Here is an 18,416-nt window from a genome sequence, read left to right as displayed (position 1 = left end):
GTTGGCCGTGACGTGCCAGCATCCCCCACGTGCCGCCGGCAAGGATGCCACGCACTGACAAAGAGCTCTCAGCCCCCATGGACGATCGCCACACGATGTGACAGACCTCCAGCTCCATCGGGGAATGCAACCAAGACATAAGGCACGATGTTCCCCTCCTCGAAAGTGAGCGGGATGGGCAAGACTCAGGCTCCTACATCCCTGGGGGCCAGTGGAAGGGAAGGCTGCTGGCGCAGGCAGCCGGAGCCTTCTCTGAGCAACAGTCCCGACAGTGGGGATGAGCGGGGAAGAGAGAGACAGAGAAAAAAAAGCCTTTCTTACCTTCTTCAGAGTCACCGCCTGCCTCCCCTTCTAGCTCTGAGAGATGGAGGGGCAGGGGAGTGATGGGAGCAGGAAGAGGAGGAAGAAGAGACGTGTGAGACAGAAAGAAAGAGAAATCCGAGTTAAGCAGCATTGCGTTGCTTAGACAGAGGCACACAGAGCGCAAAGGAGAGCCCCACACCTGCCCGACACTGCAATCCAAACCAGGACCCCAGCCTCAGACACCCCCAGGGTCCACCTGGTCATCCCAGAGATGATGTCCAAAACCCAGGAAGCTGGTAGGGAAGAGGGAACAGCCCAGCAGGGAGCCACCACGAAGGGCTGCTCCGAGAAGCCCAGCAAGCACCAAAAAAGCATCAGCTCACTCTTGGGGGCAGAGCAAGAAGAGTCCTGCTGGGTGGGCTCAGCCAAACTGTTTCCCCCGGGCTTAGCCGGGTTTTGGGGAGGTGACACTCAGCCCTGAAATGGCCCAGGAAGGGGCCCCGGGTGCTGGGGAACAGCGAGGTCTGGACTGGCAGGCAGCTCTGGGACACGTCCCTGGAACAGCACGGCCTTTGCACCCGGAGACCGCTCTCCAGGAAGGAGAGAGCTCTGGATACTGTTCAGGCTGACAGGCTCGGCTCTCGGAGAGCGAACCCTCTCCAGCTGTGCGGGGAAGGAGAAGGGATGGAGCAGGGTGGGGGAGGAAAGAATGTGGGGCTGGGCAGGAGGCAGGACCCCGGGGTTTTCCAGCCTCCACCACTGAAGACCCTGCAGGGCCCAGGGCAGCACCAACATCCCCCACCCTCACACAGTCCCAGAGTCCCGATGGGAGGTGACAAGGACCCCAGGACCACCTGGCCCCAAAAGATAGGCAGAAGTGCCTTCTTCAGCCAGGGGACCCTTCCAGGGGTATCCTCGCATATGCCACCCCCCAAAACCACCCACAGCCCCCATGTCTGCACTCACCTCCCACTGGATGCAGCAGGATCTCAGCTGGGTTGTGGGGTTTCAGCCCCAATGCTGAGAGCGGGGTCTTGGCCAGGCCGGGGGGAGAACGCACTGTTGGCATGGGGGAAACAAGAGCGTTAGTGGAGGGGTGGGAGGTGAAGCTTCAGAAAGGCTGGAGCTGTCAGTGCCCAGGGGTTCAGAGTCCCCATGACACATCCCACCCACCGGCTGCAACTGGGCACTGCCAGGAAGAGGAGATGCCCTTGTGTGCAGCAGCACCCCCAGGGAAGGGCACCGATCCCCCTCTCCATTTGGGGATGCGCACGGGATGGGAGGTGCCCGGGAACAAGCAGTCTGCCCCACTGTGGGGCTGGCAGGATGGAGAAAGGGGGCAATTCCCACCAGGGCAGGCCCAGACCCCATCTCACAGCAGCGTCCTCACAAGGGAATGGTCCCACCATAGACATGAAGCCTTTTATTGCCCCTGTGCAAGCAGCTGCCCCCCAATCCAGAGATTCCAAACCTTAATTCCCCTCTGCCGATCCCCACGTCTGGCTGAGCTGGGACCGGGCTGTCCCGGAGCAGCTCAACCCTCCCACAAAAAGGACAGCAGGACTACCAAAACACCCCCACCCCCAGATCAGCTCAACGGGCAGGTGAGGATGTTCACACAGATCATGTTCCCCAAGGGGTGGCAATGGACACGTGAGGTCTGTACCCCTGGGCCCATACATACATACCAGGAGGAGCTGCATATGTATGTACGGCTATGATATGGATGGACCAGCTGTGCGGGGTGGCAGGGTTTTATGGAGCAGGTTGGACCACCCCGAGGCGACTGCGCCTCCTCTTCCCTTCTGCCCCCCCAGGTTTGACCCATTTCCCTGATGCTGCATCTCCTGTGGGGAGACCTCCAGGTCTCATGTCCAGCCAGAGGGGACCAGAGGGGCACATCCCTCCATCAGCGTTTGAATGTCCCCAGCTGGCAGCACGGGCGCAGGTTCCACGGCGAGGCCGGGAGGCGGTGGGTGGTGGGAGCTCCGGAGGAAAGCCAGACCCTCGCCCCGAGGCCAGGTCCCCCCAGCAGCCTGGGGCTGGAGCAGCCGAGCAGCCGAGTCCCTGGGAAACCGAGATGGCGGCGCCTTCCCCAGCGGGTGTCTGATTTCCCCAAATCTGGTCGGCCACAAGCCACGATGTCAGCTTGTGCTTCCGTTGGCTGACGAACGGCGGGGTCCTCCCGGGGCCGGGAATTCCCCTGGGACCGTCGTCTCCCCATGGAGGGGAATCGCTCCTATGTCCCCCCAGGGGGGCACTTTGGCAAAGCCTGCAAGCTGCAGCTTCACGCTTCCCAGGCCTCCCCAGTTGGCGCTGGCTAGGAAACACTGCCTCTCAGCCACGTCCCCAGCCAGGCTGTTCCTGTCACCTCTACGAGTGACTCATCCCCCAAAACAAGCCACTGTCCCACTGCCAAGGAGCTGCTGCCCCGGGGACAAGCTCTCTGGTCCCCTGAACAACGGGGCCATTTCCAAGCTGCCAAACGCCCCAGGGACGCTCCCACACTCCAGTCACTGCATCCCATGAGACAGGGCTCAAAGGCCAGCGGGTTGCAGGGAAGGAACAGCAACAGCGCAGGAGGAAACAGCCTCGAGCCCTATGGGTTGAGCTACAGCGGGGGCAGGTGGCCCCATTACGACCAGGACGTGGCATCAGAGGGGGCTGCACCCAGCACGAGCATCCCCAGCCCTAGAGCACCCCTCAGCATCCAGCCTACAAAAGTGTTTTAAGGGTGTAAAGGGGGGGCTGCCGTCTTTTTGATGGGTTTCCCAGTTGACCGGCTGCTCTGTTGCACTGGTCCAGCCCGAGTCATGCTGTGACAACGTGAGGCTGTTCATTGGGGTCAAGCTGATCATCGCTCAAGCTGATCACACAAACCCAGTCCACACAAAACCACCGCGACTGCGTGGTTGGGGTTAGTCAGAAGGGAGGCATGCTGTGCTAGAGGAGCAGAGACAGGCTGCATGCAAAGGGCTGGCAGCTCCCAGCCTTTTCCACCTCCTGCCCTGGAAACAGCAAGCGAGAAGTGGTACAGAGTGCAAGGGTCTGCCCTGAGCCCCCCTCCCAGTCTTCAGTCCCTCCTGCCTCCCCCCTGCACGCCTGCTACTGTAGCCTCACTGCCTTTCTTGCCATGCCAGTAGGAAAGATGGAGAGGTGCAGGACCAGGACGGGCTGCAAGGATGCTGTCTTTTAGACCCTGCCTCTCTCCTTATCCCGCCTCGGGATCCCATCAGAGAAACACCACAGCAAGTGAAAGGTAGGCAAAAGCCGACAGGAAGGTGCTGAGAGCCGAGATGCTGATGGCAGCAGGATGCTGATGGCAGCATGGAGTGGTGGGATGCAGAGGAGCGAGGAGAAAGGAGAGGAGAAGTGATTAACATGGCGGTGGGTGTCTGGAGCCCGGAGCTGTCTGACCCTTGGCGAATTTCTGGCTTGCCGAGAGCCACCCACCGAGCCCCGCCGCCTCCCGGAGCCGCAGCACTTACAGGAGTTGGAGTAAGGGGTTTGTGGCGAGACGGGGAAAGCTGGGGTGGGGGGAGAAATCTCACCGCCGCTGGAGGGTGGGCTGCTGGGGGAGGCACCCTCCATCTCTTCAAAGGCTTCCTTGTAGCTGTGGAGGTGAGGCTGGGGGAGAGCAGGAGAAAGGGTTAGTCCCTACAGTGCAAACCTCCAGGACACCATCACCACAAAAGGCAACATTAACCCTCAACCCTCCAGGATGGGACTTTTAGCATCCACAGCATCCTGGAGAGTTGAATTTGAGGGTTAAGGGAGCCTTCCGAACCTTCTCTCTCCCCAGAGGTTGTTGCACCCCACCAGCCCTCCCCCGGCACTCCACCAAGCCCCAGCACACCTCTTTGGGCCTCCCTCCAGGGTTGGCCGCGATGGTGCTGACCACCTCGGGCGAGAGGACAGTGGGGCTACGGGGTGAGCTGGGCTCCGGTGAGCTCTTCTCATAGTGGCTGTCGCTGGGGGTCCGCTTGCGGGCAGGGACGGCGATCTCCTCTGGGGGCTTCTCTCGGGACTGTACCCCTGTGGGGCAAGCACAGGGTGGGGAGATGGGTGAGGAGGTGCTGGCTGAGATGGGGACCAGCAGGAGATGCTCTGGGGCTGATCTGAGAGGTCTCGCCGGGGCCATGTGCTGCAGAGGGGGCTCTGCCTGGCAGAGATGGCAGCTTCAGCACTCACCTGCATCTAACCCCCCGACCAGCACAGGCAGTTGTGAGCTGGAGCAGATAAACCCTACAGCACTGGCCCTGGGCCAAGCGACAAAGCAAGGCAAGGCTGCAGCTAGTGTCTGGGTCGCTGCATTAGCCCTCCCAAGCACCTTGAGTCCTGCACTTAGGCACAGCATCCCCTGGCAGTGGGTGTTGAGGGGCATAAGGATCCTGTAAGCCCCCCAGCCAGCCTCCGCTCTACAGAGCTGGGAAGGGCTGGGACCTCTCAACAGCATCATGGTGGGAAAGGGACGAATCCCCCAGCACCGGGGCAGCAGCATTCGGCTGTATCCCTGTTCCCACAGCTGGATACGGCTCCAACCACAGCAGAGGTAAAGGCCTCTTTTTATGAGTCTAAAGGCAGAAGGAGCACCAGGGCAGGAGGAAGGACCCCAGCCAGAGGAGTGGTGCAGGGAACCCCCAAAACTACTGCTGATCTCCTACCCCCAGCATGACACTTTCCTAACAGGGAAGATTGGCATCTCTGCACTGTCTCCACCCAGATCCCCCTCCCACATCCCAGCACCACAAGACACCAGCAGTGGACACCACAAGTGCCCAAAGCCTGGGGCAGCACCAAGGGGCTCCAAGACCCTGGGAAGAAGAAGGGAGCGAGCAAGTCACTGCGGGAGAACGGGTGTCTTGGGCTGTCGGCGTCTGGGTAGGTCCCACTGGTGATCTCAGTGAGCTGGGAGAAAGCCTAGGAATGGGGACAAAGCCAGCGCAGGGCAGGGGGACTTGGATGGCTGGGATGAGGGGTGCGACCTCTCCCAGCACCCAGCAGGGCCCAAACACAACCTCTGCTCCATCTCGCCTGACGAAGAGGTTAATTAGGGCTCAGGGATGATGGTGCTGGGTTCGGTGCAGGGGAACTGCCCAGAGCATCACGGGTGCAGCTCAGAGCCCCAGGGACTCCCACTCCTCCCCGGGACCCACACAGCAGCAGGGTGACCCCCGGTCTCAGTCAGGCTAGCAGAGGTGACAGAACCGTCCCCTCCACATTTCCCGCAGAGCCGGGAAGTGCTCACGCTCCTCTTGGCCCAGCACATTGCGGGGCAGGGGAAAAAAGAGAAAAAGGAAAAGAGAGAAAAAAAACCCAAGAGGCCAGCATCACGCTCCAGGAAATGCACTTTTCAAACACCAACTCCTTTCCCACGGGCTGGCGGAGGAAAACCAGCCATCAGCTGCTTCCCCTCGCTCCCCGGGGCTCCGTGCAGGACCCACGCCTCACGCCCGCTGACCTCCCCTCTTCACCGCTCCGGCACCCACACCAGAGCTTTCCCGACCCCGGAGAAAGGGCTAGGAGCAGGGAAAGGGCTGGGAGTGCGGGAGGGAGGGAGGTGGCCTGGGTGCATTTCTAAATAATCAGTCCAGTGAATGGCAACAACAATAAAATCGCAGCTCGGGGGGGGGGAGAGGCGGCCGGGCTGCGAGGCGGGGGACGTGAGCCAACGGGGCCAGCTCCAGCCGCGGAGGCGGCCTGGAAAATTCCACTAAGAGCAGCTTTGAAACACAACTCCCCGATCCCTTCTGCAGGTGCTCGCCGGCGCGGGGGACGGCCATTAAAAAGGCCCATGGTGGGGACAGGGGGACAGAGAAGGTCTCTGGGAAGCCGCCCTGCAGGCGCGGTGGCCACGGATAGCTTCTTATAGGGTCACCCTGTATCTTTTTCCCTGCTTTAAGGGAACAAAGCCCTGAGTTGTGAGCAGAGAGAGAAACAAAATGGGGGAGGAAAACTAAAGCAAACCCTTATATTTTATTTTCGCCCTTCCACTTTGTGCACTGGGGGGTGTCCTGCACGCTGCAGGAGCATCACCAGGAGCATCCCTTGGCCCATCCCAAAGCGAGCTGCAGCAACCAAGCGCTGCGGAGAGGCAAGGACTGGGCTCCTCGAGTCGCGCACGCCTGCCTCACTTTGCGTCTTCTATTTGGGAAGCACAAACAGCAGCTCGCCGGAGGGCTGTCAGTGCACATCACACATCTGCACATCACACATCTGGGATGGACCCCCTGCTCCATCCCGGGGCTGCATGTCACCTGGAGGCAGGGTGCTGGATCTGGCCCATCGGGACACCCAGGAGCTCACCAGGCTTTGGCTGCTCCACTCCTCAGACATGGAAAGCAGCCGGGTCTGCGGGGAGGGGAGGGAGGAGAAGGGAAAAAAGGGACTCATTGTTCGGGAGCCGAGAGTGGGAAACTTCACGGGCCGCCCGGAGCAAAACCTGGAGGAAACCCAGGCTCTGAGCACGGCTCCCTCGACCCCCCAGGTGATTTATGGGCTGGAAACTACGCTTGAAAAACAAACTCTCCTTTCGCCCGCTCGCTGTGCCCCTCGGCAGAGGTACAGCCTCCCTTAGCCATGGCCTCGGCAGCCACTCCCCAAGGACACCCTGCCCGGCTGCAGGAGTTGGGGTTCCCTCTCACAGTTGAAAGGGGGGAACAGCAGCCTGCACCCCACTGCCCACCCCTGCCCCTCCATCACCTCTGGCACTGACACCCCTTCTGCTGCCCATTTAACTCCCTAACCTGGCAGCAACCTTCTCCCAGCGAAGTCCTGCCCTTGAACTAAACACAGCTCTAGGGCTGGGGAAGGGCAGGAGCACAACAGCCAGGGGAGGAGGAAACAAGGGGGATTTAAATCCAGGTGGTTTTGTGGCTTGGGAGCCAGGTTTCTGGGCCAAATCAGGAGGCAGCTGCTTTTTGGGCATGAGATGCTGGAGCTACTGCCAGGCAAGAGCTGGGGGATGCCCCCACAGTGGAGAGGAGAGGGCAAAGCAGCATCCCATGGCCTTCAGTATACGGAACCCAGCAATTAAAGCCAGACAGGGCACACGATGCCCAGGGAAGACAGATGCAAACTTGGTCCCTCCCTGCACGAAGAACAGCAGTAGATGTCATCCTGTACCGCTCTCTGCCAGAGCCCAGCTCGCCCCATCCCACCAGGCACAGATACATCTGCTGCTCCTCTCCTTCCAGGGCACTTCATTGATATGGAAATCCACGTTTCACCCCAAAACGAGCGCAGCCATGGGCCCTCCCTCACCTACCCCCAACTGCAGACAGACCCGTGGGGGAAACCCCCAAACTGAGGCAGGTGAGACCCTGCTGGGCCAGGAACCGGCTGAACATGGGGTCTGTGGAGCTGCACTTCAGCCCTTGCCTCCTGGAGGGGTGAGCCATGGCCAGGACAAAGCTCAGAGGGGCTGGAGCAAGGGCCCAGATTTGTCCCAGCGATGAAATCCCACCAGGGAGCAGCATCAAGCTTGGATGAGATGCAAAACCGAGCACAGGCAGGGCAGTCTGTACCCAGGGCCATGTGCTCCCCCATCACCAGAGGAGGTCGAGGGGGGCCCTGAGCATCGACTTGCTGAGAAAGGGTATCGAGCCTCCCTCCATACCACATCCATGCAACACACGGAGCACTCAGCATGCAAGGATAGGGGAGGAAGGAGGGATTAGGGGGGGAGAATGGAGGAGAGAGAAAAAGGGAAAAGGAAGGAAGGATGAGAGGGAAGAACGGAGAGGAGGGAAGGAGAAGGATGGGAAGGTTGGAGGACAAAGAAGGAGGGAGGTGGAATGAACAAACCGGAGAAGGGCCGTTGCTGGTTCAGAGGAAGACGGGGGACTTTGGTGCTCTTGTTGAGTTCCCTGAGCTTGGCGTTGTACTCTGCCAGCGTACCAGGACAGGGGGTGCAAGGAGGGTGGGAGGTCACAGGGGACAGACACAGTTCCCCATGGGGAGAGGAAGGGGCAGACACAGGACAAATGTCACGAGATACAATAGGGAGACAGAGAGAGAAAACAAGAGAAAATATTAGTTGGGCTGCAACAGATGAGCCCAGGGTTGCTTGGGGTCTGAGTGAGCTCAGACCCTGCTTGGAGCTGCTTTCCCCATCACCTAAACTGCCTGGCTCCAGGCACCACTGAAACCCATATGGGAAATCAATGGTGGCTCCCAGCCACACATGGCCTTGTGCAACACCACAAAAGCCCCATCACCGTTCCCTTGGGGGTAGCACCATGCAGGTCCTCTCCATCATGGGATACCCAGGGGTGGGACAAGAAGAGATGACCCCAGATGCCTCGCTGGGAGATGAGGGGAACTTGAAGTATGGCAGGACTGGCTCCTCTCTGCAAGGAGGAGCTGGGTATGCCAGCGCTGACCCATCCCATCTCTTTCCCACCATCACCAGCAGGAAGCGGGAACGGGAGCACTCCCCCGCCAGGCACAGAGGAGGTGTGAGATGCTCTTCGTTGCTGCGCTGGAACACGCAGGCAATTTATAGCAGCGGGGAATGTAAACAAACCCATCCATGCCCCACCGTCCCCATCAGCCATCCCCTCCCAGCGCTGGCTTTGGGACACCTCGTTCCTGCCGGAGGTCAAGCTGCCCGCCCGCACTGTCCCCGCCTCGGCACAGACGGCCAGGCTCCAGCAGGGACAGGTGGCCACAGGCTGGGGACCGTCCCTGGGACAGCCCTCCTCCCCAGGAAGACCAGCAGCTGCAGGGGAATGGGAACAACCCCCAGCCCAGCGTTGAGGACCTGATCCCAGGGTTAGAGGGGATGGATTTTTTGGTAGACACCATCAAATGTCCATTTCCCACCCGGCAAATACTGTTCCTCCTCTCCCAAGGGCTCTCCTCTTTTCCACCCCATTTTTTTTCCCTCCATAGTTTTGGGGAAGATCTGCTTTTTATCAGACCAGACATACAGCGCAGTTTGGGCATCCGCAGGTCCTTGGGTTTGCTTAAACCTTCTGCACAAGCCCTGGGTCCCTCTGTAGATCTGGCCCGGATCACTGAGGTCGGGTTCGGATGGATGCAAACTGCCCCAAACACCTCTGCCACCCAGCCCTGTCCCCCTCCGTGCCACTGGCACCCCTCCTGCCCCCCGCCCCGGTGCCCCAGTGACTCAGCCCCCGCGCCTGGGAGGCTGGTGCTGTTGGATTTTTCCAGCCAAGCCTTTTCCCCTCTCCCTCTAATGCCGGGCGAGTTTCTGGACTGAGCGCAGAGCTGGAAGGGACGGAGCTGCCAAGCCCCAGCATCACGAGCTGGCCCCCAGCCTGGCCGCAGCCCCGAACCCTTCCCAAGTCTCGCTCCGCAATTCAACAACGGCAGCCGAAGCAACAGGGGAGGGAGGGACATGGCCACAGGGACACGGCACCTCCTTCCCGGGGGGCTGGGACCCTCTGCATCCCCAAAGCCCCCGAGCTGGGAGTTGAAGGACGCAGTTTCCCCTCTGCGGTACGGAGCAAACGCCTTCATCCAGCCATGGCATCAATGCTCGGCGCTGCACCCGGCCAAGCGTTGCACCAAACCCCTCTGGCAGGGCTGGGAAATGCCTTCCCAGCCCCTCACCATCGCCCCAAGGCCAGGTCAAGCTTCAATTCACCCAGGGCCAAGATGGCTGGGCCACCGGGGCAGAAAGGCTGCTGCCAGCCCACACCCTGGCCTACCCGGCTCCAGCAGCCCCCTGGCTGCCTGGGGAGGAGGTCTGAGCACCAAGCCCAGCACGCTGCGGGGGAAAGCGGGGGCTGAAATCAAGGAGGAGCCCGGCTACGTTAAACACAAGGCATGTGCTCTGCTGGGACCTTACAGCAGAGCACGCTCCAGGCAGAGAGAGCATCACGTCCAAGGCGGGATCCAGGCAGAGCTGCAAACATCTTCCCAAACTCAGACATATTCTTCCTGAAAGGGAGAAATCCCCCCAGGACGCAGCGAGTGGTCCTGCCACAGGGGACAGACCAGCCCCACACCCCAAAGGGGTCAGGATGGGGGCGGGGCCCAAGCCCCTTGGCCACCCTTTCTCCCCACCTCTGGGAGATGCTGCTGCAGACGACGGGCTGCAAGATCTCGTAGGAGATTGCGGTGAAGGAGAGGAGCACAGGCTGCACCTCTGCCTGGCGTGCCCCACAGCGGGTGGCTCAGTCCCAAGCCCAGATCCAGCATGGACGAGGAATCTCCGCATCTCCCATCCCCGGCTCCACCATGCATGCCACCCCCGCAGGCTCCGGCTTCTTGGGACATGCAGTCTTCCCCGTCCCCCCAAGGAATCAAAGGGTCCTACCTGCCACCCTGTGGGCCACCAGGCCCTCCAGATTCAAGGGCTCTTCTGCCGACCTCGACAGGTCTTCGTAGCTCTCCGGTCCTTTAGGGGGCATCTGGGTTTGTGGTGGGACGGTGGGGGAAGGCGGGGAGGACACAAGGAGCTGCTGAGACCCCACAGGGCTGTAGGAGGTGCTGAGCGGGAGGATGCTCATTGGTGCTCCGGCCGGGGCATGGCTGTAGCTCCTCGGCTCCGGCACCGGTGCCAGCTGGTAGCTGTAAGGCGAATAGGTTTCCCGGTACTCATGCACCCCATAGTCCGGCTCCCCGGGAGAATAGGCTTTGCCCCCAGGCTCGGACATCACGGGGCTCACGGAAGTGCCAAAGGACCTCGGCTGGGCCACTTGTGGAGCCGGCCGGGCGTAGAGACCAGCGATGGGCTGAGCTGAGAGGGAGGAGTGCAGGGGTCCCGCCGGCTTGTCCTGGCGGGAGGTGGTGGGCACGCTCTGCGACTTGTGGACAGCGGGCGCGAGGTCCAGCATGAGGACATCAAGCGCTTCGATGGACTGCTCGATCTCCCGGCGGGAGGGCGCCCGTGGGAATTCTGGCATGCTGTGGCTGTGCGGGGGCACCGGCTGCAGCGGGCTGGGCTGGGGGCTGCAGCTGGAGACGCTGGGGCTGTGGCTCTCCGCACCACCATCCTGCAGTCGGGAAGGCGGCCGGCTCCCTCCTTGCTGTTGCCAGGAATTCAAGCCCCTCTGCACGGCTTCACGGCTGCTGGTGCTGCGAGTAGGGGCCTGGGGCAGCACCGGGGTCGTGTCATACTTGGCTGTGTCCACCGCCGGGAAGGACCGGGAGCGGTAGGCACCAGGGGGTTCGTAGCCATACAGATAGGGCTGGGAGCCAGGCAGCGGCTGGGGCTGGAGCCAGCCCGGGGCATGGGAGCCAGGTGGGCGCTGTGGGTAGCCAGCCAGGTGGTCCTGAGCAGATGCCGAGGGCCGCAAGGGAGGCAGCGGGTCGCGTAGGTGGTGGCCCATCAGGGTGTTCTGGTTGTTGTAGGGGTACCCGCCGTTGGAGAGTGACTCGCCGTCGTACAGACCATCCTTCAGCAGCTTCTCAGCCCCATTACAGCTGGAGGGGCCATTGGGCAGGGAGGAGAGGCTGCCCACCCGGGGTGCCTCCTGGTAGCCGGCCTCACTGGCAGTGGTGGTGCCATCCAAGGAGGAGAGCGTGCCCAGGCTGCCCACACTGTGCCCATCCTGGTTGGGCAGTTCGTCGTCCAAGATATCTGTCTCCCGCTCGGCCACCAGCGCCGCGGCATTCCCGTTAACGTGCACCTGAGCCGGCACCACATGGCGGCCCGGCATGGCAGGCAGGCGCGCCGGCACGGGGCCGGGCGTGTGGTTGTGCATGGGCGGCGGCGCACTCTCCAAGCCGAAGCCCACCAGGAGACGATCCAGCTCCCGCTTCTCCTCAGGGCTCAGCACCGCCTGGCTGCTGGGTGCCCCAGGCACCCCCGGCTCATCGGTCCGGTCGGTCTTGGTGGAGGCGGTGGAGTTGCCCGAGTCGCTGCTCACTGAGAGCGTGTGCTCGACGTGGTTGGGCGCTGCCGAGAGCGGGAGGCGGGCGGCGTTGACGGCACCGGTGCTGCCGTGGAGGGAGTCTTTCTTCTTCACTTTAGCGTAGAGGCTCCCATCCAGGGGCCCTTGCGTGTGCCCAACCTCTGCAAGGGGAGAAACGAACACGAGACCCCAGATCAATTGCTGGCGCTCTGCACGGAGCTAATGGGTCCCATTAGCCGGTGGTTTCGATCTCTTCCGTGCCGCCAGAATGCTTAACGACCAGCATTACTGTCTCCTCGGCACCCTCCGCAATCCCACAGGCGCCACCATGCAGAGACACCAGAGCCAGACCACCCCCATGCCCATGCCCCCACAGCCCCCCACTCTACAAGCCATCCTGCCCTGCCCTGCAAGCATCACTTGCTCTGCTGGGGTGCACCAAAATCCCTCCCCGGCTCCAGGCATCGTTCCTGGCAATTCCCCTTCATGGCTGGTGAGGGACAAGGCTGCCCACGCAACTGGCCGTCGCTTCACTGCCACCCCACTGCTCCGTAGGGCTCAGCCAGACCCAAAGGGCCACATGGCACAGGGAAGGCGAACAGGGAGGGTAGGGGAGATGCACCACAGGCCATAGGAGGACGGGTGGAGGCGGTCAGGATCTGGCCTCGTAGCTCTGCATGTCTCCAGCTGGATGGATGTACTCAGCCCACGGGTGAAGGACAGATGAACCACGGACCCACCTTCCCCCTCCCTGCCCGCTCTCCTCCCAGATGATGCACGGATCCAGCCAGCCGCCCATCCTTGACATTTTCTTCCCTGGCTACAGTCAGGCTCCCACCCTTGCTCTCCTTCCCCTTCCCTCTCTCAGCCCGGGTGGATCTGCCCCGGACCTTCCCTCGCAGCCAGACGCTGCCTCGAAGCTCCCGCATGGGCAGCGCCTCTGCCCAACATCGAACACGCAGCATCGCCTTCCTGGGGAGGCACTGAGCACCCCAACCCCACGATTCAAGGCCAGTGCCAGCAGCCGGCTCCGCTCCACAGCCCTGCAAGGTTGGGGGGAGCAGCTGGGGTACAGCAGCATCACCACCAGCAACCTTGCATCCCAGCTACCAGCCCCCCTCCAGCTCCCAACACCCCCAACACCACAACCAGCTGCACCCTTTAAACCTTTCCAAACAGGGCAGCCAGATTTTGGGGGCACAGGGGGACCCCAGCCACCGAGATGGCAATGGGGACAGCCCCCAAGCCATGTCCCCCCCCGTCCGCCCTGCCGGAGCATGCACGGCACTGGCCAGGCTGCAGACTCCTGTTTTTCCAGCTCCCCACCGAGGTTTCCTGGAAGGGCCTGCGAGCAGTGTTAAACACTTTCTTTTGGAGGAAAAAATGACTCTTCTCTGGCGGGGGGCCAGGCGGCTGACTCAGGGACGTAAGACAGCCCTAACGCGATAGTGTGAAATCAGAGCTGTCCTATCTGTGAGCAAAACACTTCCGAAAGCCAGCCCTAAGCCGGGGATGCCTTAACCAGTCCCATGCCACACTGTCCATGCCCCGGCAGCTCCCGTGCCACTGATCGCCCTCGCCATAAAGCAGAGGGGGGGCAATAACACCCAGCATGTGTCCTACCAAGTCAGGGCCCCCTCCTCACTGCTGATTTTCCACTCCTGAATCCCTGCCAGCAGCATCCCAAGGAGGTAGCCGAGAACCAGAGCGCCCCCCCGGCTTGAAGATACCCCAGGACCGCGCAGCAAGGTCCTCTCCGGGCACTTGGTGCAAGAAAGGATGAGGATGGGGTCCACGATTTCTCCCGGAGACTCAGAGCTCCTTCTTCCAGATGGTGTAGCCAGGAACCGGCACCATTGGACTCCGCAACACCTCCCATATGGGGGAAAAGGGGGAGAGAGGGAGGGAATCCCTTCCAGCGGAGGAAGAAAGGAAAAAGCAGCGTGTCCAGGGGCAGCGTCAATGCTGGAGAGGCTGAGACATCGCCTGGAGCCGGGCTGTCGCCCAGCCCTCCTGTCTGATGGCAGCGATGGGTGCTGGCCGGTCCCGGGAAACAGGGCAAGAGCCAGTGTGGGGGCTGGGATAAATAGGGCAGGGGAATAGAAAGGAAAAGAGAATAAATAAATATAAATGAAAGCACGTGGTGCCAAGGGAGAAAATAGCTGGGAAAGGCTTTAATTAGACTGTGGGCTGAGCACTGCCCTACAGTAGGGAGAAACATCTCGAAAGCGGGGTCGGGATTGGGCACAACACAGCTCATGGCAGAGCCAGAGAGCCCTGAGTGCCCCATCCCACCTTCCCAGGACCCTCCGTCCAGGCAGGGACATGGTGGGGTTTGGTGGCCCCCACCCCAAGAGCAATACCAGGGCAGCAAGCAAGGAAGGGGCCATGACACGTCCACCATCAGCTAGGTCCTCGTCCCACAGCTGCTCTGCCCCACACCTGACTGCCCACCCTCTCCTTGTCCCAACATGTTCCCTGGGCTCAGATGCCAAGGGCCAAATCCTGCTATTCCCTGCCACTCCCAGGACCCCTCCCGGACCATGGTATCACTCATATGGTTGTCCATTGCTTGTCACCTGAAAAGTTGAATAAAATCCCGGAAAAAAAAGAGCAAAGGAAGGCGGGACAGGCTGCCTTAGCTGAAGCAGCCGTCCCCATTTGCAGGCTCCCAGGTCCCCATTTGCAAAGTGTTTGCAGCTCCCAGCAAGGTCAGATTTCATCCCTGAAGGTCAGAGCAGCTCCAGCCTGGCAGGCTGTGCCATCCCAGTGTGGGTTGGGTTTGCCCAGGGCTCAGCCCAGGACGCAGATCTGCTCCGGCTCTATCCGCTCCGGCTGTACCGAGGCAGCTGGGGGAAACGCTGAGCCCAGCCTGGTCCTACCCCTGCTGCCAGGCTCGCTGCCCCAGCAGGGCAACGCTCTGCCCTCTCCCTCCCCAGCACCCTGCAGCTCAGACCAGGAGAAAAATTGGTCCAGGGTACGTGTGACAACAGGATGGGGGGGTCAGGTCACATCCCCAAATCCCAGCCACCCGCCTGATGCTCAGTGGGGTGCACCATACAGCATCGTGCACCGGCACAGATCCTAGCCAGTGTAGAGGATAAGGCTGGGGCACCACCACGTCTCCCCGGGTCCTGCCCCCAGCAGCAGCCCACTTGCTGCCTCCACTCCCCACCATCCAGAGCCCTGGCTTCGGGGCATCTCTGGAGCATCAGCCGGCAAGGAAGATCCTGGGGTCCCAGGACCCTTCGTAGGATGAAGGATACAGGCTGCGTCCCATGGGGAAGAGCTCAGCCCCCACCCCAGCTCTGGTTTCATCCTAGATATGACGGCAAGAAGTAACCCCAGCCCCTGAGCCGTGGGTCACCATGGCTATGAATTTCCCACCCACTCCCAGCTCTTTCCCCCATCCCGTCCAGCTCAAAGAAAAGCAAAGTCAGGACTTACCAAAGGGGACGGGGAAGAAAAGATCCCAGGCGAAGAGAAGGAGCGGGTGGCAAAATCCCTTTCCTTCGCTCCTTCCAGCACCAGAGCCTTCCAGGGGGACCTGGCACAGTGGCAGCTCGAGCAGCGTCCGCAGCCGGCTCCGTGTGTCTGTCCAGGACAGGAGCCGACAGCCCGAGGCTGGCTTTGGTTGGCGTTTGTCCCTTTGGCTTTGCTTTCCCTCTCGCGGAAGGAGCTATTCCCTCCCCATCGCCGTGTCCCGGGGGGCCAGCGAGAGGGGCACCCTGACAGCAGCAGGGTGCCGGAGGGGCTGGGATGGATACGGGGTACCCCCAGGACACGGGGTGCCGGAGGAGAGGATGGAGGAGAGGAAGGCGGCGGAGGCAGGAGATGGGTTGGAGGCGAGGAGGTGCGGTTGTGCTCCCCTCCGCCCCGGACCACACAGGGACGAGCGGGAGGGGAAGGGGAGAGGCGACGGGGAAGGCAGCTGGGGGCCGCCCAAGGCTGAGCCCCAGCCCGGGTTAACCCCAGCGAGGTGCAGGGAGGGTGGGAGCCAGGGAGGGAGGACAGCAGGACAGGCAGCTCCTAGCTATGAATATTAACTACTTCCTCCACAGGCAGGGCTTCGCCGCGTTAACTGTTTCCTAGGCACGACGGACAGACAGCCGGACAGCCTGACATCCCCCCGCCCGGCACTCGGTGCTGAGCATCACCCCCCCAGTTTGAGACTCCCAGCCCTGCCCGGCTCTTGTGTGCACACGCGTCACACCTGTCCCCAAAAAAAAGCAGTGACACATTCGGGGTGGGGATGTCCTTTCAGGCCACACGTGATGCTGTAACCCAGCCGGGACTGCAAACCCCAACGTCTTGCTGGAGACTTGAGTTTCTCCATCTCGAATAAACACGCAGCCGAAGAGGAGTGCAAACCCGCCGACCACACTCTCTGCCAAACCCGACCCGTTTTCACAACACCCCTTCTCTGCCCCGCCAGCGCTGCAGCACAGCACAGACACACCAGCACTGGTTTTGGGATGGCACGTGCCGCACTGTCCCGTGGCAGGAGGCACAGCACGGATCCTGTCCGTCCTGAAGCCCCCCACGACCATGCTTCTCCATCCCAGGCAAAATCCATGCTGGGATGGGGATGACAATTCACTGGTCCAGGTGAAGGTGAGCCCACTGTGTGTCCAGGCCCCTGCTTGAACCCGTGCTCAAGCCTCCACTCCTCGACTGATCCAACATATTCAGCAAGGCTCCCTCCACTCTAATCCCCTAAATCGTGCATTTCCCACACCCCCGCGGGTGACGGCAGGGGATGAGAGCAGTGTTTCCAGCCGGCCCCCTGACTCACAGCCCTGTTTGCTTCCAGATAGCGGCACACGCCTAGTCAGCATCCTCACAAAACCTCCGAGGTTTGCTTCCTTCTCTGCCTTTGTATTTTTTGCCCCAGTTGTGCAGGTGCGGGCAGCCCACAGAGGGCCGGGGGGGGGCAGATTGAAGGCTTCCCGCTCCAGCCTGGCTGCCTGGGGACAGCCCCGGCCCCGGCTCCACAAACACACAGTCCAGCAGGTTTTGACTTCAAGGATGGTTTAAAGGGGAAAGAGAAGGGGCTGAGCTTCCACCAGCCCAGCCCTCTCTCCCTGCATCCCAGCCCAGCCTGGTTCCCAGTCCCAGAGGGACGAAACCCCATCACCCCCCTCATATGACAACCCCAAATACCAGGTCAGAGGACAGACCCCGCCCTGGGAGCAGCCACACTCCAGCCGCAATGTCTAGCCAAGCCTGTGGATGCTCCAACATTTCTCCCACGGGGAATAACCAGGAGCAAGGGGTAGACATTCCCCATGGATCCCCACCCAGCCCAGACAGGTCCCCGCTGCCCCCCAGAACGCTCATCCCGCCGAGCCCTTACCTTGCAGTGGCCAGAGCGGAGAGCGGCGGAGAGGGGCGGGATGGGGAGGGGGAAGCGGATTCCTTGGGCTTTAGTCAGCTGGCAGAGGCGAGAGGAGAGCCAGCGGCTCCCCTCCCTGCCGAGCCAGGCCAGGGGACGGATCCAGCCGTGGGGGGAGAGCAGGAGCCTGCCGGCAGCTCCAGCGATGGCTTTAACAGCTCCGGCCTGGCCCATTTGGCTCTCCGCCTCCGCACAGCCTGGCTCACCCTCCTTTGCGTGCCCCAGCTGGGCAGCCTCAGCCCTGGATATGTGGGGCAGGATTCAGCCCCACTAGGGGAGATGTCCCCCATGAGATGCCCACCCTCTTGGGGGACCCTGAATACCGCGGGACAAACAGCTGACAGCCACCCCATCTGCCCCATGGAAAGGTGCAGGACCATCATCCAGCTCTATCTGGGGGGACTCTGGGACATTCTGACTTTAGCCACGCAGGGGCTTCAGGTTCTGCCGTAACTTCCCATCCCTGGAAGGGTGGGATGCTTATCCCACTCCCCACCTCGGCCAGCCCTGCCCTGCGTGCGGGACTGAGCTGCAGGGGAGCCCCGCGCCAGAACCATGACTCAGGTGGGGATTTAGCAAGTCTCCCGCAGATGTTGCATTTGGCCAGGCCCCGGCCATCCCCCTTCCAGCCCCGGCAAAAAGTGGGGGCGGGCAGGGCCGGCCTGAGGTGGGGACAGGGATGGTACAGAGGTGGGAGGCAGGGAGGGGGACCGGAGGCTGGCTGCGGCAGGAGCAGCCGGGGTGCGTCCAAGGGAGGGCCGGTACAGGGAGCTGCTGGGTCAGGGGGGCACATGCAGGATGGCAGAGCCCTGTGCCCCCCCGACCATGGTCACACACGCAGACCCTGGAGACAATCCCTCCACCGTCCCTGTGCCAGCCCTAGCACCCTG

General features: G+C 61.8%; 2 protein-coding genes across 9 annotated transcripts in view; both read right to left on the bottom strand.

Annotated features, from left to right (window-relative positions):
* TNS1 (tensin 1) overlaps positions 1-18,416 on the bottom strand; it is a 67,838-nt gene that overhangs the window by 15,614 nt on the left and 33,808 nt on the right. For 4 of the 8 annotated variants that reach the window (XM_074596040.1, XM_074596045.1, XM_074596046.1 and 1 more), the window contains 6 exons: positions 10,592-12,292; positions 8,110-8,190; positions 4,160-4,338; positions 3,855-3,930; positions 1,270-1,362; positions 322-357 (listed from right to left, as the gene is read on the bottom strand). In XM_074596040.1, the coding sequence (XP_074452141.1) occupies positions 322-357; positions 1,270-1,362; positions 3,855-3,930; positions 4,160-4,338; positions 8,110-8,190; positions 10,592-12,292 (2,166 nt within the window). The remainder of the gene's footprint in view (positions 1-321; positions 358-1,269; positions 1,363-3,854; positions 3,931-4,159; positions 4,339-8,109; positions 8,191-10,591; positions 12,293-18,416) is intronic. The other 4 variants (XM_074596041.1, XM_074596043.1, XM_074596047.1 and 1 more) reach the window with 2 other exon arrangements.
* On the bottom strand, positions 12,300-17,700 carry LOC141746679 (uncharacterized). The gene is made up of 3 exons (XM_074595655.1): positions 17,488-17,700; positions 15,579-16,160; positions 12,300-14,208 (listed from the first exon to the last, which is right to left on the bottom strand). Exons 1-3 carry the CDS (start codon positions 17,698-17,700, stop codon positions 13,759-13,761), a joined length of 1,245 nt encoding a protein of 414 aa, XP_074451756.1. The 3' UTR covers positions 12,300-13,758.

The sequence above is a fragment of the Larus michahellis genome, chromosome 7, assembly GCF_964199755.1.
Source record: "Larus michahellis chromosome 7, bLarMic1.1, whole genome shotgun sequence".
Classification (NCBI taxonomy): Eukaryota; Metazoa; Chordata; class Aves; order Charadriiformes; family Laridae; genus Larus; species Larus michahellis.
The sequence above is the reverse complement of the archived record's forward strand: the minus strand, read 5'-3'. Positions and strand labels throughout refer to the sequence as shown.